Source organism: Ambystoma mexicanum, chromosome 10 (assembly GCF_040938575.1).
Source record: "Ambystoma mexicanum isolate Mex_15411 chromosome 10, UKY_AmexF1_1, whole genome shotgun sequence".
NCBI lineage: Eukaryota > Metazoa > Chordata > Amphibia > Caudata > Ambystomatidae > Ambystoma > Ambystoma mexicanum.
This window is the reverse complement of record NC_090932.1, coordinates 1014744562-1014771806: the sequence shown is the minus strand read 5'-3', so window position 1 is coordinate 1014771806 and position 27245 is coordinate 1014744562. Positions and strand designations below refer to the sequence as shown.

The window sequence follows — 27245 nt, the reverse complement described above, 5'->3', positions numbered from 1 at the left end:
AGCTAAGAGGGGAGGTTAAGAAGGACCTATTGCATGGTGTTGAGGGGGGACAGTCACAATGATGGGGATGATAGGAGAGAGGGGACCAGGCCAAGAAAAGGATTCAGAGCCTTAATGTGTAGTGGTGCCTGGTAATTCAGTACTGGCAGATTTGAAAGTCAGTAGCCCCTGGACTGCATCGAAGATATCTGTATCCAACAGAGTCTAGCGCCTCCTCGCCCAGACCTAATGCTGAGGTCTACAACGAGTAGAAGGGATCACCTAGGAGATCTTTGCCTGTGCCAGGTCTCACCAAGACCTACCACTGGGCCACGAAAAGAAAGAAGTGCAGGGGCCGGACCATGAGTGCCTTTAATTTGATTGCCAAGAGGCAGAACACAGTAAAAGTGGGGCACAGAATGAAATACTTTGGTCATCAGGCAAGCTGGAAGTGGTTTCTTTGTTTGAACCACATTGTTCTCATCCATCCAAGCCTTTTAAATATTTGTATTATGAAATATACCCTTTTGTACTAAATTGTACAAGTCTCAAGTTGTCTGCTCATCCCTCGGCCGGATCCCATCATCATCGTGGCAGATTCCATCAACTTAGACTAAATGTTTATCCCGCTCTAACCTTTGGCAGGTGGGCTGTAGTCTGCACCATTGCAAAATGGTCTACTTAACACGAGATAACCGGAAGCTGTGACAAATCCCTATATGTCTTCACTTTCACAGAATGGGGAGCCCCTTCCCATGAGGCCAGGGACGTGAGGCTGCTACCCGATAGTCCCCCTGGGGGTGGTACACAGCATGAGGATCTCATGGGGAGAGACTCTCCCTCTGGGAACAGGGACATGCATCTAGGGAGAGCGTGGTATGACCTTCTCCCAATTACCCCTCCTACATCTGCAGCTCTGGTACACCCCAGTAATGTACCCAACTACCCCATGTACCTGTGTAGGGCCATTGACATAAAATCCACTGAGACGAAGAAGAGCCCAGACTACCCAAGTATGTCTTACATCACAAAGACTTGGACGAGAAGATGGGGCAGCACTATGAAGATCACTACTAGAAGTAGGTGTGAGCATTCTTGTTCTCCACTAAGGGCAACTACCAACACCAACACCAGCTTAAAAACAGAAGACGGACTAGGGAGTTTGCCAAGCCCTCTCTTGTGGAACCGCGTGCGACAAAGCGGTTTGGCATGGAAGCAAGAAGGGACGCTGGTGAGAAGGCGAAGACGTCCCTACACAGTCTGGTGTTTAAAGGACCGACCTGGAAGGTGGCGAAGTAGAGGTGCAGACCCGCCGAGAAGCTGGACTGTATGGTCAGGTACAGATATGATGATATGAAAGTTTATATGTATAGCGCCTATACACGTGTTTCAAAGCGCTTCAAGGCAGGGGAGGGAGCAAGGGACAATATATTCTTACACGGCATTGAGACATTAAGAATGGATAATTTACTATCGTACTAGGCCTGACGACATTTCTGATAGTGCAAGAGCATTAACAATGATGGCGGGAAGGAGACGGGGGGAGGAGGAGAGGAACAAACAGTGACTATCGTACTAGGCCTGATGACATTTCTGGGTGCGTGGACATTGACAATATGTGAGGGAAAGGAGATAGGGGGAGAGGAACAAAACAGCGACTATCGTAATAGGCATGGCGGCAATTGCATAGATTATGGTGAGGGAAGGAGGAGAGGAAGAAAAGACTGAGAAACAGTGAGTAAGATGAACAGATGCAAGCAGACAAAATGCAGTTTTTAGGGGCAAAAACAACCATTTGGAATGACCACCTCCATGATCAAAAATTCAAAACTGAACACATTGTGATGCAAGAGTCCAGCATGTGCATTCCATGATGCAAAGGCATTGATGTGCACATGATTCAGGACCCCTATGATTATGTAGTGATCCAAAAGGTTCAGCATGAGAATGTCAAGATTCCAGAGGTGTGAAACCAACATGAATCAAAAAGTCCAATTAAAGCATCAGCGACATAGCGGTGATGGAACCTCCAAATGTGGCCATCAGATTCAGACTTTGGTCAAGGCGCGTTTGTAGAAACAGAAGAGGCATTGCAGCTGCGGTATGATGAGGGAGGGGAGGTAGGGGAATGAACGGAGTGATGTCAGTGTTGCAAAGGTGCCAGATGCACCGTTGACAAGTGATCAGAGACTGTGGAAACGCCTCAGTACATCAGAAGGCTAAGGAAGCCGCGAGACTAGAGAAGGAAGAGACCGATTGGAGTACACCAGCTGAAACCCTAAAGGTACCTGGGTTACCGTGATGGTTAGTGGGGGCAGAAGGGAGTTGGGAGGAAGACTCCGAAGTTAATAGAGCAAGACCCACAGAGCAGGGGCAAGAAGGGAACACCTGGGGTAAAGAAGAAACTTAAATATCTAATGAGAGTAATACGGGTCTGGCACCTGCACCCACAAGAAGGGAGCAGTATAAGCCATATTCCTCGTGGCAGTACCTGGCAGGAGAGTAACTAGGTCTGCCAGAACCAAGCAGTAGAGAGAGATACAAGTCTGGGACCCGCACCCACAAGAGAAGCATAAGTCATCACCCTTGTGGAAGTACTTGGAAGGAGAGTGAACCAAGTCTGCCCAAGTCTAGAGTCGAGGAAATCTGACCCTGAGAGCCACGATCTGAAAAAGCCAGAGAGCGACCCCCTCCCTCATGACTGTACTTGGCAAGCCAGAAGACCAAGTGGGCTATACTGGGAAATCCTGGGTCAAGAACCATACTTGTATATGAACTATTGAGAAAGAAGGAAAACGGTGAAACAAGGATTATCAGGGCAAGGGAGTCATTCCCCCCGAGTATCACAGAGTGTAAAGTGGGTGTGAAAGCAGTCATTCTCCTGGTAGTGCCTCATCTACAGGAAAAGACCAATCTAACCAAAAGGACAGGGGAAGGGGGTTATTCCCCCACCCCCCACTACTTTTGAGTCAGAAACAGTGAAGCCAGAGACCGGGAGAAGGGAGGCATGCTCTTGGTAGTTGAATCTGCAAAAAGGATCGCACCATAGAATATTGTGTTCCAGGGGAAGGGAGTCCTTCCCCCTGGTTAAGAACTTGCAACCAGAAATGTGCTACACAGTCCAGGAGAAGAGAGTCATTCTCCTAGACCAATAACATTGACGCAACCTTCTAGTTTAACTGGTTTTGACACGTGAACTCTTTACAAGGACATTCTGACAAACCCATTAGCATTTCAGTTGAGGGAGGGAAACCCCCTCGCAAAAGTAGGCAAAGTTAGATTTTCCCTTTTATTTTCTTGGTGAATAAAAGTCTATAGCAACCACTATGCCACCTGTGTCAGTCTCCTCCTTCTGCACCGTTACAATGGCAAAGAGGATCTGTTTTTACAAATGTTTCGTGCTTCTGTTGATTCAATGCTATCCCTTTTTCATTTTCTTTGTTTTCTTTTTTTTGTAAAAAACTATACCCTCTGTGACTGGAGGAATGTTTTCCCTTTTGAATGGAGTCTCTAATGTACCGCAATTTCAAAATCATGGCTTGCACGGCGGCAGCTGGTTTCTTTACTAGCAACAATGTTCAGGTGGTTCTCTACTTTGAAAACATTTCAAAACTTTCAGCAATACACTGCTGCCTTCTAGAAATGTCTTGCTCACGTTTTGGCATGACTGTTGTACAATATCAAAGTAATTGTAGCCTGGAACAGCGGGCACTATGGCTAGTTGTCTAGAAGCTCAACTTGCGGGCACTTACTGAGAATGAGCTTGCATATCTGCCTGTATTTCCAGCTGTGTTTGGGCTATAATGCTATTTGCACCAGGTTGCAGGGCATTTATACAAATTTCACCATAATGAGGGTCAAAGGGGAAAACTGCAGAGATGGCTTCCACGCAATGGGGGCTCAGTGAACTTGTGTTAGTAGTCCTTTGTATACGCCATTGTATGCACAATGGAGTTGCGATGGCACATAGGACCTTAAATGGCAGCAGAGTTGAGGAACAGGGGAACAGAGGAGGAGCTGGCATACATGGATTAGGGGCAGGGCAGTGGTGCGGCAGTGTAAAGATGTGGTTCTGAAATCAACCCTTGGGGTAGATTTTTGGGAGGCCACCCTATTCTGGTGAACAGGGAGACAATGAGATTTTAGCCAAATCCAATCAAGGTAAGGTAGTAGTGAACCAAGGCTTAGTCTCAGGAGGATGTGAGAGTAGTCTAGGGCTACAATGAGTCCACACAGAGCAGCACCAATAATTACAGTTAAACTGGAAAAGTACAGAAATATACAATGATTTATTAGGCTTTTTCAATTACACACTAAGCAAGTAAAACCTCTAGTCAAATATTGTCACACCAAGTCTATAAAGGAGATGAATACCCTCACCCCTAGGAGATTGTTAGGACAGTTTTTCTCATGGCCCATCCCAGACTTCATAAAACCATATCTGAGGCAGTACAAAAACTCCACTCTTAGTATAAGGATGTACCACTTGAGAATGAGGGTAGCATGGACAGAGCAGTCAGGCTTATTTTAGGAGGGAGAGAGGGCTGTAGGCCAGTATACAGAAATTGTAGCATGCATACAGTTCAAAGAAACACAGATACACTATGTATTGTAAAAAATAATGGTTTCTTTTAAATACAGTAGGACAAGATAAATCTTGCAGAAGTAAGTATTATTCATATGGGTTATAAACACATTTATAAAACCAACACAAAACCTATGGTCTACAAGCCAGGGTATAACCCTATTAAGAATAGCATTCAGCAGTTCAAGGTGAGTCAAACCTAAAGTTATACATTAAAAAAGCAATATGCTATTCTTGTGGACTAAGACTGGGTTAGTTAGTTTTAGATCACAATAAGTAATTCAATGGCAGTTGACCCTATTTGTCCTAATGTGCACAGCGTTATCCAGTTACAGTATCACTTAATTAAACCAACAAGTATATCTTGCAACATATGTAACTTTATTCTATTATGAATAGATACCGTTACAACACCAATATTACTTTTAAGAACGGTTTAAAGCCAGGAAAGTAACGTGTATAGTTTCTGGAGGGATCTTAACCTACTCATTGATAAGTATGAACACATAAACTATTTTAGAAGTGCACTAAAGCAATTCAGGGAATGTAAAACCCAATTACAATTTAAGAAGAGCAACAGATATTCAAGGTCAGTATGATACATTGATACATGAACTATCTTTTTCAGAAGTGTAGCATACAATTCTATGGTAAGTAAGAACTTTATGACTATTTTAGAAGTGCTCTAAAGCAGTTCAGGGAAAGTATAACCCAATTATACACTTAAGAAAGACGCAATGTATTTCAAGGTAAGTAACCTATTATACTTTTAAGAATGGCATTCAGCAATTCACAGGTAAGTAAGAACTACTATACGTTTAAGAGGGGCTACAAGCAACTCAAATACCAGTATTAACTCAAAGGGCCTCATCACAAGTCGTCCGGTAACCCTTAAAAGTGGCAGTAATGGAGTTAGCGATGCCAATACTGCTCTGCCGGAATGTGAGTCTGCGCAAATACCGTGGACTGTAAAATCTGCCGGTGCTAACAGCTGGCACAATTACAGCCAGCGCTATTACAGCCGGCCACACGTGGCGCAAACACAGCCGCATCACAAGTCCATGTTCGGCGGTAGTGGCACCAAAAACCGGCACTAATTCTCCCGAAAACACGGCGCAGTTACCTCCAGTTTACAGTTTGAGGTAAATTAACACAGGTGTCTGAAATGAAGCCACAGGTGATCCCAATCCACTCCAGAATGCTACATAAGGCACAACCCTGCCCCCAAACACTACACCATGCTGCCACTAGCCACTGTGAACGGCGGTAAGTAGAGAGGCAGGACAATCGGGCCAGGGCACAGGGGGCACAGAGGGGCCTGGGAGGGGCTGTGGGGGTGGGGGTGAGGGTGGGGGTGAGGGGGAGGGGGAGGAGGAGGAGGAGGAGGAGGAGGAGGAGGAGGAGGAGGAGGAGGTGGAGAGGAGCCCAGGCAAGGCGTGCCCTGATCCCCACGGTTAGGCCCACACTCTGGACCCTCACCGACAGCCAGTTGGTCACGCAGTGTTGGGGCCAGCTGCTCGAAGCCTTCTTGCGGCAAGTGCAACCCCACATCTCACTGCCTACCACTGCAGCCCAGGTCAATGCCATGAAGGCACAGTTCTATCCTGATGCCCAAATGCCAAATGTGATTGCTGCCCTGGACTGTACCCCTGTTGCACTGGTGACTCCCGGGCCCACGAAGCAGTGTACTGAAACCGCAAGCACTACCACTCCCTGAAGGTACAGGTGACCTGTGACCCCAACCTGTACATCACCCACTGCTGTGCCCGCTACCCTGGTTCCACCCACGATGCCGTGATCACACGGAACAGCACACTGCCAGGATACATGGAGGGCCAAGGAGGACAACGGACCTGGATAGTGGGTGAGTAGATGCAAAAGACTTCACAAAGGATGGCATGACCAGTGAATATTAAATCTGTACTTCACCTCCGCCCGCACCATCGTCGCAGTGCAGGCCCTGGAGCATGCACGTCAGACTTGCTTGCATGGAAAAGCAGCAATACACATACAGTAGCAACCAAATACACCAACATGACTACAGGTACCACAATGCAACATGCACTTAACAAAGCAATGCAGACAAATGGCCACATTGCCTCACACAACAGCCCTGCCAGTACCACAGCCATGCACCCACCCATGTGCGGCTAGGCCACAATGCCCACCCGTTGGCACCAGATGCCCATGGTTGGCCCATGGGTAACCCAGAATGCCACATGCACAGAGGAAATACACTGCCACATGACAGCCACCATGTCCGCTGCACATGTCACCGACAGACACCTTACGCAACCTATGCTGCAAGGGAACAGGGTGCATGTGAAGCACCAACAATGCATGACACGAGTGACACTGCATGCACAGACATAGAATAGTCACATGCTGTGAAAAGAAGGTCCATGTGCCTGCACAAGTAGTACATTGAGCTGATATTGTGGATGTCCACCCCCACACCCTTCTCTGTGTCTAATGCCTGTGCCTCCCCCCAGGCAGGTGACTCCGGATACCCACAGCTGCCCTTGCTAATAACCCCTGTGCGTGATCTGCATACAACCACGCTCACAGCAGGACCGTGTGTGAATCAAGCATACCTTTGGCCTCCTGAAATTTGTTATTATGTGTTTATATTCAATTGTTACCCAGAGGTTACTGGATGAATTTACCTTTGTTTCATTGCTCAAATCTAATTATATGCTTTTGAAAGTCCAAAATATTGTATTGACTGATTTTTTTTTTATCAGCTTGAATGGTGTACAGGGGACGGGAGTGTCTTTAGAATTAGACACTTTTTTCTTTTTTCGTGGCTATGCCACCCCAGAGGATGAGGAAGCTGTGCCTGAGGCAAATGCACACATTGCCATAGATGACGTGAGGGATGGGAGATTGTCACACCAGGGACTGAGCCAGTTTCTTCTGACACTTTCACATGGCACAAACCGTGCACGACTGTGTGACACCACCCAAACAATAAACACGACAATGGCATAATCGGGAAGGTCCTCGCATTGATGAAGTTTAACGTTTTTTATGTAATGAAGTGCCCCAACAATCCCCCCTCCCACCACCAAATCCCTGTTACACAATCCTCCCTCCCACCAACAATTCCCCATCACACAATCCCCTGTCCCCACACCAACTCCCCAGCATGGCCACTCATGGCAATCAGTGTACCAGAGTCCTTCACAACTGTTGCCTCTTTCCTCTCCAGTCCCCTGCTGATTTTGGGCACAGAAGGTGCAGTGACTGTCACCGTGGTGCGCCCTGCTGTGACCCCTCTGTGGGTGTGGTGGACGTGGATTGGACGGACCCCAGGTTCTGCTGCCATTGCACCTCCGTGCTCTGCCAGATGGCATCTGCTGGGGCAGAGACACCTTCGGTCATTTTCTTGACTCGTGCATACAGTGTGAAAACAGCAGGTGTCCACAACCTTTGTGGAACACTCCCGTCCCTTGCACACCCTGTAGTTGAAAAAACAACCAAATTCTCTTGTGTAATTTCAAAATACAACTTTATAAAGGGATGATCTTGTCATCCATGAGTTCTATACCCCAGTTAGGGTTAATTTAGACAAACAATAATTCAACATTCAATTTGTATCAGTTCATAACCAACATATATAACCTAAAGTAAACTGTTTTTTACAGTACATGGTACAAATGTATGACATGGATGACAAGATCATCCCTTTATAAAGTTTTATTTTGAAATTACGCAAGAGAATTTGGTTGTTTTTTCAACTACAGGGTGTGCAAGGGACGGGAGTGTTCGACAAAGGTTGTGGACACCTGCTGTTTTCACATAGTTTGGTACAACTCGGTGTCAAGGTTGATATTCTCCCCTGCACCCCGCTAAGTATCTTAGCACTTTTACTCAATTTAAATAAAAGGTGTGCGCTTGGCAAAATTGTTTTAGCCGTTGTGCGTACAGTGTCAGGGTGGACATGTTGGCTGTCGTCTCAGCTCTGTTCTGCTCCATGGTACGCACAACTCTGCGGGTAGCCCCCTGGATACTGTTCCGAATGGCCTGCAGGTGTGCGGAGTGTGGCCAATCTCCTCAATCTCCTGCTGTCTGCGTTCCATGTCCTCGCGCCTCCGCAACAGCATGCTGCCTGTTGGACTGCGCTGTCTGAGTCAGGGGCTTGGCACTGGTCCAGGACTCAATGCAGGGGAGCTATATGACAGAGTGTCAACATCCGGCTCCGGTGTCTGTGTGCTGTGAGAAAACTGAAGGTGTCTCTCCCGCTAGTCCCCGGAGATCTGTCATCCAGTTGGCCAGGACACGGCCATCTCTTTTGCATCCATTTCCTGTGGTGGACCAGTGTGGGAGAATCACCTGGGTGAGGCGTCTTCGGGGAGTGGAAGTGGGATACCAGATGGCGAGACGCAGTATCCCCTTCCCTGTAAAACATTTACCCCATCCTACCAAGGATACTTAGGATCTCAAATCACCTCCCCCGCCCCCTCCCCCATGCTCCCCCTTTACCAACACAAACATCTCACTATAAGGGAAACGGACTAACACCCGAGCAATATACCTGACCTGTCCCAATATAATGGTCAGACAGGATCAGGCAGATAACTGCTGACCGTTACACACACCCGACTTCCATTACACTTCCCCACACTGACAGAAGGTGGAGCACAAAAGCACACTCTAAGCAAGGCAAAGCACTTGAGGAAGCAGTAGTTCCAAGATGGAAGTTTAATACAAGGCGAAAGATGGCAAAACCTAAGAGGATTGCAAAGAGGGAAGTGCCCTTGACCTTTTCAACGAAAGATTGTTACTTTCATGAACCTTCGACAATAGGAAATGTAAGACCTGGAATCAAGGTTGAAGAATCTTGCATTGCGTTTCAGAGGTACCCGGGGCTCTCCCGCGTCGATGGCGGGGAGAATCATTTGCAGCTGTGGTACTGTCCTTGACTCCTACAACAAAGCTACCCCAGTGGAGTCAGCACAGCCGGTGAGTTGGAGAGACTGATACCAGACCGGTCTGTGTTTAAGTCAAGGTTGCAAGCGGCAACATTGTATAGTGAAAACTGAAGAGAACAGTGTATGTAAGTATATGTGGCCAGCGACGCAAACACAACTAAACAGCAGATGAGTGATTGAATTTTGAAGCCTAGATACAATACCGTAGACAGAGTGGTCTGGCACTACGTGGGTGCTCATTCAAAAGTCTATGTTGGGTATCTAGCCGAAAGGTGGCAAATGTGAAGAGTGATGAAGAATTGTGAAATCAAAGTGGTCCTGCAATGGTTCAAGCAAAACTTTGTACACATTCAAAAGTCTTCGATAGTTGATGAAAAGTATACGAAGTTGGTCTGTGCACGGTGGAGCGAAATCAGCTCAAAGCTTTTGGTTAAAGCAAGTTTGTGTAAAGTTATATTGGAAATTGGAATAAGTCTGGGCCCGGCGGAGGGAGACTATTTGAACATTGTATTCAAAGGGATCTGAGCCTGACTGAAAGGGATCCGAGAACTGAGCCCGACAGAGGGGGATCTGAGATCTGAGCCCGGCTGAGGGCAATCCGGGGTGAACTGTGAATCACCCAAGAGAGAATATCCTACGAGAAATTGGATGCATAAATAATTTACGAACATTGTTTTGAGAGGACCTAAGCCCGGCTGATGGGGATCCGAGGTGAATAGTGAATCGCCTAAGAAATTGAGTACTTGTGAAAATCTGAAAGAGGAAAAGAACTTATCGTTTGTTTGTCGCATCATGCCCTCTGAATGAAGAGACTTTGAAAGACAAAGGGGCTTGGGCACGGAAAGCCCTGATGCCAATGATTGAACTGTATCCTCGTGCTAGAGAAGCAAGAGACTGTGCTAAGCTCGAGTGTACCGCCTTGTCCCGTGTTGAAAACATGGGCAAGGGAGGCTAACGGCCTGAACATCCTGACATATCATTTTGTAAACACTTCTTTCTTTTTCGTAACATTGTTTCCCACATTATTTGTATTTAGAGGTAAGGATTGGCAATAGATGTATTAGTATAGGACCTTTTATTTTGACAAGACACTACTAGGAATGTGTTATTATTATTTGATGGTCGTAGCTTCCTCCCATCTGTAGGTTTAGTATTAGATAGATGTTTTTCAAACCCTTTTTTAAGTTCAATAAACACCCTTGAACTGTGATCACTTGTGTCTGTTTTACTGTTGATACCATGCCTTCCTTAGAGTGTGCTGGCAGCGTGGAGGGCTCTCTGGGGAGTATGTCCCTTCTGCAGGTGGTGACACCAGGCTGGTGTCCCCCTGTGGCTCCTCAGTCACCCTGCCAGCAGGTGTGGCCTCAGTGTTCAAGCCTGCGGATGTGGGTGCAGTCAGCCCAGCATTGCTCCTGGTGGCCTGTGGCGTTGCCTTGGTCATGCTCTGCTGCAGCGTTACGCGCCATGACATCCACATTGGTGTGGCCTGTGGCAGCCTTTGCAGGGTGGTGGCAGCGGTGGCAGGCCTGGATGTGCCACTCCCTGATGGGCCTGCAACCTCCTCCTCTGAAGCTTCTGGCGATGAATGAGTGCCTGTAGGGGACATAGGATATTGTCATCAGGTATGCTTCCTCCACGTGTGTTAGCATGCAAGATACAATTGCTATGGTACAGAGTGTGACCCCACACATATTGTATTGTTAATTTATAACGTGCTTAATACCAGCAAGCAGGTTCTAAGGGCGGGATCGTGATCCGAACCAGTGTTGCTTCCAAGACAAACATGTTGCCCCAGAGCTATCCTCCCTGGGAAAATGGGCATGGTTGGTAATGGGAGGATGCATGTGGGCCCATCTTCATGGGGTTGCATGTAGCATTGGGTGTGTGACCCATGGCCTATTGGCCATTAGCCTGTGTTTTGGTAGGGCATGGTGTCCATGCTGGGACAGCTTATGTCTGACATGCATGCTTGTGGTCCTTCATGGCCCCACATCCCCTCACCGGGTGTCACTCACATGGTGGAGTGGGAGAGGGGTAACTTGTTCATGGCACTGTCATGGCTCTATGGGGCACTGCTGTGCAGCCAGCAGGGCTGTACTGTGGTGCACAGTGATTGGCAGGCTGGGCACGCGTCAGTGTGTGGGACGTGTACTCCCCTGTGGCTTGTCTGCCATACTGTCATGGGGCAGGCCTACTGGGCCCGCCACTTGCTGGTGTGACTTCTACATGGTGTTGTGGTTGCTCATGCACCTCAATCCCACTGGCACAGGGTGTTAGGGAGATTTATCATTATTGTGCTTCATCCCCTCTCCTAGTGAGACTCCCAGCACTTTTTGCTGGACTTCTGGACCTTTTTCTTTTAAACCTGAATGAGTGGAGCCTTTTCCCACGCATTCATTCTTATGGACTCTGTCTTTTGGAACTCTATTCTTTGTAATCTGTATGCACTATGGAGTCTGGCTGCTCCATAGCTCGTAAAGGCACCTGTGTCTTACTATTGCAGCACACCGCTCCTTATGGGCAGTGTTGCTGGGGACACATAGGGTAACCACAGTTCTTAAGGATACTTAGCGTCTCTCCCAAAACTCTGTAGTCTGAGAGATTGGCAAACACCACCTTCAGTGGAGTGCCAAAGGGATACTTAGTATCCCATTCTCTCTGCTCCTGTGACTTTTCAGTCACATAAACAATCACCTAGTTATGGCTGGTGGCAGTGGACGTGTTCTGCCAACTATTGTGTAATTTGTATATCGCAGGCTATGTCCATAGCCTCGATAGTGCACAATAGGGGCAACTAAGTACTAACTTGGGGCCTCCCTTCTTTTTTCGCCGTTATTAGCGTGGTTGTTCTTTGTTAGCCCTTCTACCATTCTGGGACAGCGGGTCTGTATGTGTTTTTTGCCTTTGACGGGAACCATTAGGTATCCCCGCCTAGGCTCCAGAGTGTCTGGTCAGGCAGGAAGTGGGGGAGGAGTCTTCCACCCCCCCTCTCCTTTGTCTGCCAGAGTGCCTGAATAGGTCCAGCTCCCACAGAGGGTATGGCTGTCCTGATTGGACAGCCAAACGCCCCTTTCTGTAAAATGCTGAAAGATTGCAGAGGAGTGTGTGCTGGAACTGCTTCTGAAGTGTAAAGCAAGTCGACCACAGGAAACGGAAGCAACCAAAGAAGATGGCCAGAGACGTCTGCAGACCCTTCGCAAGATCGTGAAGCGACCACTGCTATCCTGACCCTGTTTTCTATGTGACAGAGGCACTCGAAGAGGACTCCTCCTTCCCTTTGGCTGGTGGGAACAACCAGTCCCGATACGAACTTTGAAACTAGTCATCTCCAGAGGTCCTAGTAGCTTCCAGAGCTGCGGAACCCCAATAGCAGGAGACCTGCTGCCCATTTCGAGTGCATCGTTGTGGAAAAGCCGAATCCGTCCAAATCTGTGCTAAGCCCATAAGGACACTCCAGAGATCCGATCCAACTCGCCCAGACCCCCTCACCAGAGTGTGAGACTGCAGGAGCGAAAAAGATTGACCGGGCGATCCATGTCCTTTCTTAGTGCTGCCGAAAAGGCGCCAAAACCGCAGAGTGAACCAAGATGTTTCTGAAAGTAGTGCTACAAGTCCTCCCTCGAGACTGCTGCTGAGAGACACCGTCCATTGTCCTGCCTTTCGTCACCAGCCCAAGGAATCCGGAGTTCGGGTCCAGAGCTGCCACATCGCGGAGGAGCCAACACACACTTTCTTCAAATCAAAGGCACTGTGGGGAAAAAGGTATTGCTTACCTGATTCCAAGAAGTCGCTCCAGAGCGTTGGAGTTTACAAACAGGTGTCCAGGGCAACCCCCTCTTATCTCTAACCCAAGCTGCTGCTTGTGTCCCCTTCTCGAGTCTGTTTTTAGGTCTCCTTTGTTAGTTGCTAACTTGCTGCTTCAATAACTTTAGGACACTGGAAGAAATCCACAGAAACTCTTCATTATTCGCTGTTTGTCAATACTTCAAGCCCTCTTCGAACTGCCTTAAGCTAGGGTTGTGTTTTTGGACTTAAAAGACTTGCCACGCCAAGAAACCACCTCTAGAACCTTGATCTAAGCTCATGTTTCACTAATCACTTATTTTCCTCCCTTTAAGTGACTTTTCTATAAGTGTTTGCAGAGTAAATGCATTACTGTATAACCTGTTGAAAACTGCATGAGTGCACAATTACCGATAATACAATAACCTTGCCTTTTCCCTGTCTAACGTTGCTACAAATGTAACCACGAACAAACACAAAAGTGAAAGTGCCCTTTGAAATGTATTATCTAGAATTCTTTAGTGTTCTACCATAAACGTCTGAAGTATTTAAAGTGATTCTGGTGTAAATATAATAAATATATATCTTTTATATAACTATATGTGTAAGTGCTTCTTTGTTGTGCCTGTCTACGATTGAGAGTACTTACCAGGGCTCATTTCGAGCGTACACGCGGGGGGACGGAGTCCACCGACTTTTTTCAGAGGGAGGACTCAGCCCCCCCAGTTAAAATGAAAAAATATGTAATGTCCTTTTTGAATTCATGCATTAAAGCCAACCACGGGGATCGAATCACAGTCGTCATGTCGAACACTTCACCGCTGCACTATCTAACCTGATGCAAACAAACAAACAACTAAAGGTAAAATGTCGCATTTTGGTAATGCAAGTCCCAGGGAAAACATATGTATTGGTTCTCGGATTTAAAACATGCACACCTTTTGAACGTTTTCAAAAACACTATTCAAAGAAATATCCTCTCTTGGTTTTGTGTGTGGGTAGGTTTTATGGAAGGCAAATACCATTCGTCCTGTGCAATTTGGGTGGTTATGCAAAGCCAATTTAATGAAATGTGCATATTTCAACTTGATATGCTAATTTCTGGCGATGTCACATCCCATTACATTTGTTGATGAGTCCCCTCACTTTAATTTTTAAGACTAGACCCCTGGTACTTACCTACAGCTCACACCTTCCTCTTAAGATAAGCCTGACTGATCTGCCACACTACCAAGGTTCTGAGCTAGTACAGACTGATACTAAGAGTTGGGATCTACAAACCACTGGGATAGCTTACTAAAGTCTTACTGCCAGTAGCACTTTAGGAAAACTCTCCGAACACATGGTGCGCCAGTACGGGTATGGTGCACATGGCATTTGGTTGGTTCTGTGATGCTGAGGGGTGCCCTTCCCCATGGCTGCTGTGGGGGGTGGCTGATGTGCCACCCCGACACTCTGCCCTGTTGGCATGTCCAGCTTCTGGGTCTGCTGACTTGTGTCCCTGTCCACTGCAGCACTCGCCTCCGCACTGCTGACTCCATCTATCCCCTCAAGTTCCAACACTGTGCTGCATTTCTCCTCCCAGGCGGTGAGGACCAGTGTCTCAACAGTGCCTCCTCCTGTCGCAGGAACTGCCGGACGTGTTGGGACAGCAGTCCCCGCACCCTGACCCTCAGGTCGTTCCACCGATTGTGGCAGTCCTCTCCATCACGGGGTACACTTGAGACTGCTGTCACTTTCTGGGAGACGGAGTTCAGATGGCTGTCGGGCACTGCCCAGTGGTCTTCCTTTGGTGACTTCCAGAGAGTTCCTCACAGTGGGCAATGACCTCATCTTTGAGGACCACTAGCCCCCCCTCGCCTTGCTAAATTTGGGTTTTCGCAGGCGATGTTCCCCTCTTGCCTCTTGTCCTCTCCTGGGACATTTTTGCTGCTTTCCTGGACCGGATGGCTGCAGGAAGTGGAGATATTTAACGGATTGTGTTTTTCAAAATGGCTGCGGCGATATTTCCCGTTCCGGCGGCACCCCAATTTCTGCTGGTGCTAATAGTGTGGGGTTTGCCTGCGGTAGCGCTATTAGCACAGCTTTCTCAGCGGTAACCCTTATACCGGCGCAGTTACCACCGGGTGCTAAAAGCGTTACTGCCGTATTCGGGGGTGCGTTCACGCCAGGTTGTGATTTGGTACTGATTCTGCCGCACGACCCGGCAGCAAATCTATTGCCGCCCAGCAGTAATTGTGCTGGTTTATCGCCAGACCCTAAAACTGTTTTATAAATGCACTGGATCAGATCAGGGAAAGCAAAACCCAATGGTACACTATAAGAAGAACAGTTATTCGAGGTAGGGAAACACTATTGGTAAGCTTTTACACTCATTCAATTAAGAATAATAAAACCATACCAATTCAATTACCTTTTAAGAAGCGTGAAACACTATTTCAAAGTAACTTATATACTTTTTAAAGGAGCAACCAGCAACTTAAAGATGAATATACACTTAATGAAACTTAGTAACTTGTATTACAGAGATAGTTACCAAACTAACTTCTTCAGCAAATAAGTACTTTCACAGTTGTTATTATTTCAAGACAGAAGCCCTATCTTTTAAAGGCATGAGTTTCTCAGAGGCAGAATAGGGACCCTAGTGGCCCAGGAGCTATGTAGGCAGGTCAGCATAGGTTTCACTTGCAGGAAAGTCAGAGTTACAGCGAATATCTTTTTTTAATTTTCTTTTAGTTAAAACCTTTCAAACCTTTAAAATTGCATAAAAACATATGTACAAATTCATTTTTTTTAAAAAAAAACACAATCACATATTTCATCAATTCATCAAATCTCTCTAAAAACCACAACATTCATATACACGTTATAATAATTAAAATCATTAACAACCAGTCCAATAACTAACGCTTCATAGTTCTTTAACAAAGGTTAAGCATCTTTTAAAATCTCTGCACTGTCAGAATCAAGGAGGTTGAAGCACCATTTAGCTAACCATAGCATATCCCCATCCACTCTTTTCATACGAGGTACAAATTTGACAAACATCTGCATACGATGATCTAACAAACCTGTGCAATGAGCCATCAAGTGTTTAAGATCTACACAACCTGACTGTGCACAGAAACGACATTGTGAGGTCTCCTCTACTGACTTGACTTCTAATACTCAGTGGGCCTCATTACGAGTTGCCCGGTAAAACCGGGTTCATTACCGGCATGCCGGAATGAGCGGGTCCGTGCTCGTATGAACCCGCTAATAGCGGGTGATTACGAGTGCGCGAGCACGGGTGTTACCCCATGCCGGTAGTGGCAAAACCGTCATGCCGGTAACGGGCCACCAACCCCCCTATACCAGCATTGCCGGTACCGCCCATTCCGTAACCGCGTCATAACAACCACTAAACACTGCCACAGTAATACCGGCACGGTATTACCGTGGTCGCAAAAAAGGACCCGGAAATTACGTCATCGCGTCTGAACGGGAAATGAGCCGGCAGCCATATTTAAAAACACAATGCATTGCCATCCTCCATAACCACCACTACACTCGTGTTGTTGTGTGCCACAACTGAAGCAGGTTGTCGAAGGCCACCGGTAAATCCTCCCAAAGGAAGAGGAAGCAGCGTTTTTCTGATGCTGAACTGACTATGCTTGCTAACACCCTCGAACAGCATGCAGACACAATCAGGAGCACAGACCTCAAGCATGCGGCACAAACCAGAAAAAAACAGGTCTGGCAGGAGGTCGCTCAGAGGGTGTCAGCAGTGGGGAGCACCCCAAGGAGTGTACGTGACTGCTGGAAGCGCTGGGACGACCTCCGCCTCCGGGTCAGGAAGATCCTTGCGGATAACAGGAGAGCCGAATTGGCGACAGGCGGTGGCCCACACTCCCCTGTGAAGCTCAACGCATGGGAGGAGACTGCAAGTGCATTCATTTACCCGGAATCCATAGAGGGAATAGGAGACCAGGAGTTCGGCGCTGCAACTACCACAGAGGAAGGTGAGTGAACCATCACATCCACGTAAACCAAAACATGATGTGGCACAAGTGATGTGGAAGTTAGACTAGGCAATGCAATGCATGTTCCAAGGCTACATCAACACATCCATAGAATAATGAGTGCCACACCCTGCACCACACGCATGCTGAGTTAAAATCCCAATCCCAACAGAGGTGCAACATGACCCAACCATGCCCATGGGACCCACCACACACACATCAAACCAATGCTATGCCACCAGCCATGCATTGATTGCCAACATGTCCCCTCAGTACACCAAATGCCACACACCAGAAATGAAATGATGCCTGAATGTATGAACATATTACACCGCAATACATCATAGCTGCCATTTCACAACATCACTGATGACCTGCATCTCTTCTGTCTCCCAGGCACCGATGAGGAAGGTGGAAAACAGGACAGGGGTGCGAGTACATCCGGTGCACGCAAAGGGACCAGGGCCACTGCCACCCCCCCCGTCCAAGGAAATGCCTGCAGCAACACCCAGTGTGCCACGCAAGGCATCAACCCTGCAGGGGGGACCTGCAGCGACAGAACCGCAGCTGGCACCCACAACAGTGGGAGCCGTTCCGCCAGCCACCACGGACGTTGTGTCCACAGAGGTGGATGATGAGGCTGGAATCATGTCTGGAATACCCACCCCAAGCCCCATTGCCAGCCCCCACCCACCTGCGGAGTCGGAGAGCCTGGACGATCCGTGTCTCCATGACTCAGACCTTGGAGAATCAGACATTGGGATCTTCCAGGAGGACAGTGCCCAGGACGAGGAGCCCACACAGGTGACTTCTACCACCCTGCCAGCCACCACCCTGCCAGACACCATACACCTGCGGCCGACACCTCCTTTGAGGCTCGCCTGGCAAGGGTAGAGGCCCGTCAAGAGTCAATGCTGCAAATCATGCATCGACAGGTAGACGCTGGGAATGAGGCCATGAGGGCCATAGCCACGACCATTGCAGCCAATACAGCTGCCGTGGAGGCATCTACGTGTGCATTCAGGGAGTGCATGGTGTCACTGACACAGGCCCTTCTTGCCAACATCCCGCAAATGCAGCGTCAACACCCCGGCCCAGCCATGGGACTGAAAATAGACACCTCCACTACAACAACCCCTTCCACCTCGGTGCAATCGAGCCCTGTGCGGTTAACGCGCAGGAGCGCACGTCGCTCGGCCATGGCACCCCCAGACCCAAAAGTCTCGAGGAAAATGAAATAACTGTATGGGCAATGACAATGTGAAGAACTACATTGGTGAAGGGTACACTGTTTGGTGCACACATGGGGACATTTGGGATCTGTGGGTGGGTGAGGGAGTTTGGGTATTTTCTGTGGTTTGTGGGGTGGGTGAGGTAGTTTGTTGGGGGGGGTCTGGGAGGGGGAAGTGGGCACATTTTTGCAGTTTTGAATAATACACAGGTTGTGTGAAGAAAAATCCATGGCTGGAAACTGTTATTTTTCGTGTGCATCCATTTAATGTGTTACGGTGTTCAGTGCCCAACTCCCAACATTCCCTGTGGGCATGTTCATATTGGCCCAGTGTCTGACTGACACAAGTCTTTCATAGTCCCTGTGTTTCAGAAGTATACTTGAATTCGTGCTTGCCGTACGGCAGGGCCATCCCGTGCATCACGTACTGGCAGTGGGGCTACTTCACCTCCGTCTCCATCCTCATCATCCTCACCCGGCCCATGCATGTCAATGTCAGGTGACAATGGTACATTTCTCCGGACGCACATGTCGTGCAGCATGACACAGGCCATGGTGATCTTTGCCACCTTCTCAGGCCTATATAGGAGTGCCCCACCAGACCTGCTGAGGCAGCGGAACCGCCACTTCGACAGGCCAAAGGTCTGCTCAATGACAACACGGGTACGGTTGTCCACACGATTGTACTCCTCCTCATGGCCATTCTGCGGGTTAGGCACAGGGGTGTGTAGCCACGGCCTCAAGGGATATCCTCCATCACCAGCAAGCAGATTCAAATAGGTGTGTGTCACTCTGAACTCCCGTAATTCAGGGAGCACAGTCATGCCGCCAGCTATTTGGTGTGGCCATGCACATGTCCCTGTTAGCATGAAAAAATGTTATCTTGGTGCAATCTGTACTGTCATGAGGTGTGGTAGTCTGGTTGGCATTCAATAGATGATGCAGGGTGTAATCATGCATGCTGAGGCAGATATGCTGTGGTAGTGCAACAATGTTTTGACTCCAATTCATGCTGTTCATTATTTACTTTGCATGGTCACACTGCCCACATAGCCACACTAGCCGTCCTGTTCATTCATGCATTGCTTGCCATCACCATGGTGGCCTGGTTGTGCCTCTTACTTGTTCTCATTGATATGCATTATTGTGATCTGTGACCCAGTGAAGTGTCATGTACCGTTTGACTGGTTCAGGTCAGGAGTGTTTGGCTCTGCATGCATTCTCCAATCACCGGCTATTCCGACCCAGGTGCAGTATTGCCCCCCCCCCCTCATGCATCCCCACACATCAGTACCCCAAAGCACTGCCATGGGACGGTTGCGCAACTCACCAAGCAGCCAGGCACGTGGTCTGGCATGTCGCTCCATTTGATGGGGTACCGTGGATTTACCCAGTAACATGGCATCATGTGTTGATCCAGGAAATCGGCCGCAGCAATGGGTGATGATCTTCCTGGAGTCACATACCATTTGCACATTGATGGAGTGGTGTTGTTTGCGATTGCGGTACACGGCCTCTATGTCATGGGGGACTATCAATTCCACATGGGTGCAGTCGATGGCACCGACACTGTTGGGCATGCCTGCCAGTGCCTGGGAGCCTACTTTGGTTTCGGCTATCTCCTGGGCAGTCCGTGGTAGGGATATGTGGGTTCTTGCATGCTTCTGGAGGGCATCCAGCACTTGGTTCAGCATGCGTGAAAATAGTGGATGTGAAATGCCATGCAGCTGGCCCACTGTGTGTTGGTAGGTGCCTGTGGCCAGGAGGTGTGGCACAGACACCACCTTTAGTAGTGGGGGGGTTGGCAGTGCATATGTGTATGTGGATGGCAATGTCGTTCTGTATCATGTGCACTATGGTGGTGATGGTGCCACGGTCCAACCGGTACAGGGTGTGGATCTGCTCAGGGGTAGGGTTGAATGGGGTGGGTCTGGTGCAATGTATTGCTGGCTGCCTACGAGGCTCTGTTGGCTGCGCTGGTGGTGATGGATGGGCCTGTCTCAACCTCCTTCTCCTCCTGTGTCTCCTCTGCGCTGCCTGTTCTTGCTGCTGTTGTTGCAGTTGTTGCTGTAGTTGTATCAGTATAGGCAGGTCCTCCTGCGCCATGTTTGCAAATGCTAGTGGTGGCCTTTTGGTGTAGGAAGGGGTGTGTTGTTTAGTTATGCTCCTTTTGTACTGGGCAACTCTGCATTGCCTACACCGGGGGGGGGGGGGGAGTTGTGGTGTGTGGGTGTGCTCAGTTCATACTGGCACAGCCTCCTTTGACTCCACCTGTGGGGATTGTATGCACCCGTGGCAGCTGCCTTGTATCTTGCTTGCTGTTTGCGGGTGGTCTGGGATGCCTGTATGGCCGGCATCGTGCAGGCCGTCATTACCAGCTTTGCGATGCCGGTATTTGCATGTATGCGTGGGTTGGAATTACCCCCTATTACCGGCATACCGGTGTTTGCTCCCTGAAGGTGCGCATGTACGCGCCTATATCGCTATTAGCGGCACCGTTGTTTGGTATGCCGCTAATACCGGGTTTGCGGGTCGGAATGCTACGGAACGGTAAATGATGCCGGTATTAACATACCGGCATCATTTTTCCCTTACCGGCATACCTCGTAATGAGGCCCAGTATCTCTTTCGAAGGTAAGACATTAAAGTGGAACCATATAAAGTCAGCCCTATATGTAGTCGTGAAATCTATGTACGATTCAGCATTCCCAGCTTTCTTAGGTATAGCCTTAACTTGTGCATATAAAAGATATTTATTTCAGTGTCAATCCAGTCATTAAGACGAATCAGCGTTTTTGGTATGACAGGGTTCCTTAAAAGGGTTTCAGGGGTCAAACTCATATCTAATAGCTGAATATAACAAAATTGGGCAAATTCCTTTGCTGGAGAATCTTTCTCTGAGGTGCATTTTTTTCCCAAATAAAAAATACAGCAGATCCTTCTTGGAACATTTCCTGAAAAGGGCTACCAGTTGTCTATACAGAGCTCTCCCGACTAACACTAGGCACTGCACGCCACGAATGCTCAACATTAGCGTCGAGTAAGGGATCCATTCCCGCCTGCCTGCCATATCTTTGTTGTAACAACCCAACCGGACACTTATTGTTCCAGTCCGCAGGACTGAATTATCCTCCTACACCTACCTACTGGCTGAAGTAGAGAGCCCCCACCAGCACCATATAAGATGCTATGAGACAGTCGCTGATTATATTTATGATCCAATAAGAATTAGGTCATGTCGTAAAAACTACTGCCTCCTGATGAATGTTCTATACCTATGTTTAAAAGAACAGAAATATGTCGAGACAATTCTGTGGATTAAAAACAGAGACATAAATTTATGACACATTAATTCCAATAGAATCTGGTACTCTACTATTTGTTTTACAAGTACCAATTGTGTATGTTTTTTCTGTGAACTTGTTTTAACTCGCTGTCTAAGCTTGTTACGTATCCCCTGTTTTATATTGGATGTTAAGTATTGTATTGTGGACCATCTTATTTAATTATATGTTTTAACTTCTATGACTAATTATTAAAATTGATACTGATCTTTTAACCGTGACTGGTCCCTCCCTCACCTGAGTTATAGTTTTTAAACTCTAGCATCTGTATACTAGCTTTGTCTCCTAATAGTTTATGACACACCACTCTGCTTTTTAATGATTGCAGCCTAGGTTCCCGCCATATTGCTACCAGTGGTACACATTTGAGAAGAAAATACAGAACCCGCCTCCATATCAAAACAACCAGCCTATCCAAATCTTCCAGCTGTGCATTAGCCAGCACATCCAAACCATTTAGGAGTTTAGGAATTACCTTTCCATTATAAAATGTCATTAACGTTTCAGAGGATATCTCTTCAGACAAGTAAGTATTCACTTTATAGTTAGTTGAAAGTGTTCAGGGACTTCACAGAAGACTCCCTATATGCTTTCCAGAATGAGGCCTGGGCGAATGGTATGGGCAAACTGCCAACCACATGAATTAGCCACACAGGATTCACACAAGTGTTAAGGGAAGTATTATCTAGGCCAATGCACTACCTCAGCTATGAAGAAGAGTTTGGAGATGGTAGTCTTTCTGAGGAAGCAGCACAGGAGCCGGTCCCTGGAATCTTGGTCTGGTGACTGCAGAACGGACACTGGATGGGATCTGGCAAACGCAGTCGACCGGATAGGTTTCCAACAAAGGATTCTTCAGGGATTCTAATCGCTCTGCAAATTTGGCACCCTTTTACAAGTACCTGATGAACAAATATCCTTGGTCGGATACTCTTCACTAATCTGGTCCTGCACTCTGGTGAGGGGACTTCAAGGATTCGAATCATGCCTCTGGAGGTCCAGCAGGAGTCCACCAAAGTTTTGGATAGGATCTGACTTTGGAAGACCATGCAGTGTACACTGGCTTGCGGTCCCTAGTTATTGGTGGTTTGCAACCCTGCAAGGTCGCAGGTCGTCAAGGGATGGCTCGAAATGCAGGCCTTCTTGAAACTAGTGGGTCTCAACAGCCTCTTCGTAGGAGTTGTCATTTTCGGGACCTCATGTCGATTGGAAGGAAGGGTTACATCAAGCTCTGGTTACACAGCAGGCTCTCCGGTCACTGGAAATGGTTGCAGCAGTTGTTTCTTCATCTTGCTTTTCAGATTTACTTCCAGTGGTGGACTTGTCAGCCGTTTCCAGGATAGGGCTATTTATCAGGAACTACAGCATAACTTCTACAAACTCTCCCTGCAGTTTACAGAATGGGGCAGCTAGCTGTCCAGTCAGGACAGCCAGCTCCCCAGTAGGAACTGGTTCCTCTCAGGCAAGGTGAAAGACAAAGGGCTGTAGAGTTTTGGACTCTTCCCTCGCTTCCTGCCTTCACAGACACTCTGGAGCCTCGGTGGGGAATACAAAGGGTTCCTCCCGAAGAGAAAACTTCCACCAGGATCTTTCCCGCTTAGGACAGCAGAAGACCCAAGAAACAAAAAAGCAAACGAGAAATGGCGAAAAGAGGAGCCCACCGTTCTAGCAGAATGGTGACCCTCGTGCATTACTGGGGCTGATTTGACAGCCTGCGAATAATAATGACTAAAAGTCATAAAAGTAGTTCCACTGCCACCAGCCATTAAAGCTAACTTGTAATTTTAACAAAAATGTTAATCAGGTAAGTGAGAAAGGGGATACAGTGTATCTCTCCAGCACTCCAGATGAGGTGGGGTGTGCTGGCTCAGGGAATCCCACTTTACTTCTTGGGAATAGAAGTTCACCCAGGCGGTAATTAGCAGAAGTTAAAAAGGGAAACACAAACGGGCAACCCAGACTAAGCCCAAATGTTATAGCCTACTATAAAGCCAAGCACACACTATGGAGAGACATAAAAAGGTCACCCTTGAAAAGAATAAAAGACTAGGTGAGAGGGGAACATGATTTCCACTCACCTAGGGACAAGAAAAAATAATCACCAAGTCCAAGCAAAAAGTTCTGTGGTTGACCCAGGTCAGGAAGATTATTCACAAATATGAACATCTTACCTAACAGAGATATAGGAAAACATTTGATTCAACAACCAGTGCAACACGGGCAAGTACTCTGATGCATTAGAAGTAGAAGTCACTTTAGAATATCAATGATCAGCTTTCTTTCCTCTTAAAATGAGTCTGCCTTCTGATGGTTTGGCGTCTTGTGCCCAAAAGTCCACATTTCGACAGGTATACTTCACAGGTAGGTTTATTAAGGGATTGGCGATGGCTGTAGTTATGAGACTCAAAAAGAGATATATTTCAGGTAAGTAAATTCGCTCCATCCCAGACACTAGAATATGACTAGTAAGGGATCCTTGACCAGGACGCCATTGACCAAAGTGAGTAAAGAGTGATTTAGGGACAGGACTTTATGCCCATGTAACCCTATGTAGAACATGGGATGGGGGTGAAGGGGGCAGAAACTGGTATGGTAACTAACCCACCTGACTCTGACTTATCTGGAGACCACTGCTGAGGTTCTTGAGTCCGTTGGAGACGCAATTGTCTGTGCTTGGTGCAGTAGACGAACACCCAGGGGTCATGCATGCAGAGGTCACTTTAAGGTGCAGGATTTAGTTTCGGTCGGTCGCGGTACTTGGGAATCGGTTCCAGACAGCTTCCAGTAGATCACTGAGACAGAAAAAAGGATGAAGACTTCTATGGTGCAGATGGCCACAGGACATCTCTACCATGCAAAGAAGACTGATTGCAACGGGAGTCACCACTGTCAGGTCGGCGACAGATGATCTTCAATGGACAAACAAAGATGCATGCCCAGCACAGCTACTGTTGATGCAAGAAGGCTGAAAACATAGGAGCTGGTCAGCTGCAGGGGTTGTCAACTGGCTACTCTTCTTAATAGAGGACTTGGCTCCAACGATGATCTGTCAAATGGCTGCAGGAGCCCTCCTTTTATCCACGATCCAGGCCCAAGCCCACCAGTGGTGAGGATCTGCACCATCCAAGCTGGCAGTGACTAGGCCCTGGCTACATCTGCCCAGCAACAGACATTCAGTCGCAAGGGTGTGGACTGGGACCAGACATTCCCAGCCCCCACATCCCAGCTCACACACAACCTGCCCCTTTACCTGTGAAAGCTGCAACTAAGGGCATTCAATATACTGCATTTCCAGACCTGAGAAGGCAGGAAGAAGACCAAAGGACAAGATGGCCAGCGGAAGCGAAAACCTTTTGGCATGGCCATCTTAGGCTGTTAGCCACCCCTAGCAGTCATTTGCGATAAATGCAAAGGTGCACAGTTAAAAATACAGAAGCATGGTGGGAAAATATCTGCTGCCAACAGCTCATCCTAGGCACATTGTCAAAGTAAGCAGAAAACCATTAAAGAAAAGTTTCTTCACTTGAAGGCGATGTTGCAATTGTAACACTACAAGATTTTCAGAGAGATATAGGGCCTCCTTACAAGTTTGGTGGTATTTCAGCAGCAAATCCACTGAAATACCACCAAACTGATTTACCATTATCACCACTTGATCTGGTGTAATTACCGCTGGATTACAAGTGGTAGTAGGCAGTGTTAGTCCCCATTTATTGGAGTACATAGGACTCCATGGGGATTTTGGTGGAATTACCGCCAGTGGTAATTCCTCAGATTTTGCTGGTTTTTGGCAGTAGGGCAGAGTAATTACCTCCAGCATTCTGCTGGAGGTTTTTCCTCCACATTATCCCCAAATGCTGTAGTGCGGTGGTGAGGTAATTCAGTAGTAACTGTTACCACTTTTTTGCCCACACTGCCGAACTCTTAATGAGGCCCATAGTGTCTTAGTACTGATATTTTTAGGGACTGATCCGTTTCCCCATGAGAGAGAGCAAAAGGGCAAGTGAGGTAAAGCATAAGGCTTTACTTAACCTCCAAAAAGTCAGGACATGAGTGAACAAAGCAAAAAGAAAGGGTGTCCCATAGAGGTTTAGAAGGAAAGCAACAAAATAAATCATTCCTAACGAGTGGCAGGCTCCTGGAGTGGCAAGTAAAATATAGAGAAGCACATGGAACTGTAGCCAAACCAACGATTGCTGCACAGAAGGCCTGAATCCTGATTGGCTGCTAGGATTTCAATGTTCCATTCAGGGTGCTAATACATGATCAGTCACTTCTGAAACAGTGATAAGGGCTCTAGCCCTCATGTCAAGGGAATTTGTTGTGTGCAGATCTTTTTTAACACTTCCTTTGGTGTCTGAGTTGCAGGGACCCCAGTGGCAGAACCGCACTGTGCGTGTAATCAATTGTTTGGTTGTCTCTCTGTTGAGCAGTGGCAGCACTGAACGATTATCAATGGCATGTTTTTATCTTTTACTGCCCTTATGTATGAATTTGTACCCTGTACATTTGTGCTGCTTTCTGGTGGCTGCCCGTATTTATTTTTATAATGCCCACAGCTTCCCCCATAGCGTTACACCGCAATTGTGATCTACGTAGACGCCCACAAATCCTATCCCGACACCCCTCACCACACAGCAACAGTCAACAGCAGTCCCTCCCAGGACTGATGCACATATTTAAGCTCTACTTTCAATTCCGAACTATCCCTTGCCAAATAATCTTGTCCAGCCTGACGGTCCTCCTTTTTTTGTCTTCTTTTTTCTTTCGTTCCTTAGATCGTGTTTCTTCAGCGGCAACTGTCCGATGTGAAGGAAGACAATAGCAAGGTGACGGCAACCTTGGAGAATGTGCTGACCTCCCACAACCGCTTGCAACAGTCTCTGGAGAAGCTGCAGGTGGAGCTTGGAGGCAAGGACTCTGAGATCACAGGCCTGAGGAAAGAGCGGTATGCGCAGCAGTCGCCCGCGCCAATTACAGCCCTCTACGTTCATCATTGAAGCACCCCTGTGATTGAATGGTCTCCTCTCTTTGCAGGTCCCAGAACCAGCAGAGGATACAGCGGTTTGAGTCCGAACTTGCAGAGTGCCAGGCTCGCCTGCTCTCAATGGACACACAGCAACGCAACCAGGTAAGAGCCTACGACTGTAGCTCAGATGGACATAAGAACACAGAGTTTCTCTTTAGGGGTTTACTTTGCATCCAAAAAGCGTCTTCCCCATGGCTATAGGGACTGTAACTGGCCTCTGGTCTTTTTAAATCTCCATTTGATTAAAACCTGAACCTTCCACTCTGCTAGTTATATAAGTGTACTCCTGTTTCTTTAACTTAATTGATCTGACAAGTCGCATGCCTGTACAAACTAACCCCTTTCCCACCTGGCCCCAA

The 27245-nt window shown here is 47.6% G+C and overlaps 1 protein-coding gene across 1 annotated transcript in view; it reads left to right on the top strand.

Annotated features, from left to right (window-relative positions):
• The window catches only part of CCDC150 (coiled-coil domain containing 150), a 917521-nt gene that overhangs the window by 648130 nt on the left and 242146 nt on the right, over window positions 1-27245 (top strand). The window contains exons 19-20 of the mRNA XM_069618819.1: window positions 26636-26805; window positions 26895-26988. Of these exons, the coding sequence (XP_069474920.1) occupies window positions 26636-26805; window positions 26895-26988 (264 nt within the window). The remainder of the gene's footprint in view (window positions 1-26635; window positions 26806-26894; window positions 26989-27245) is intronic.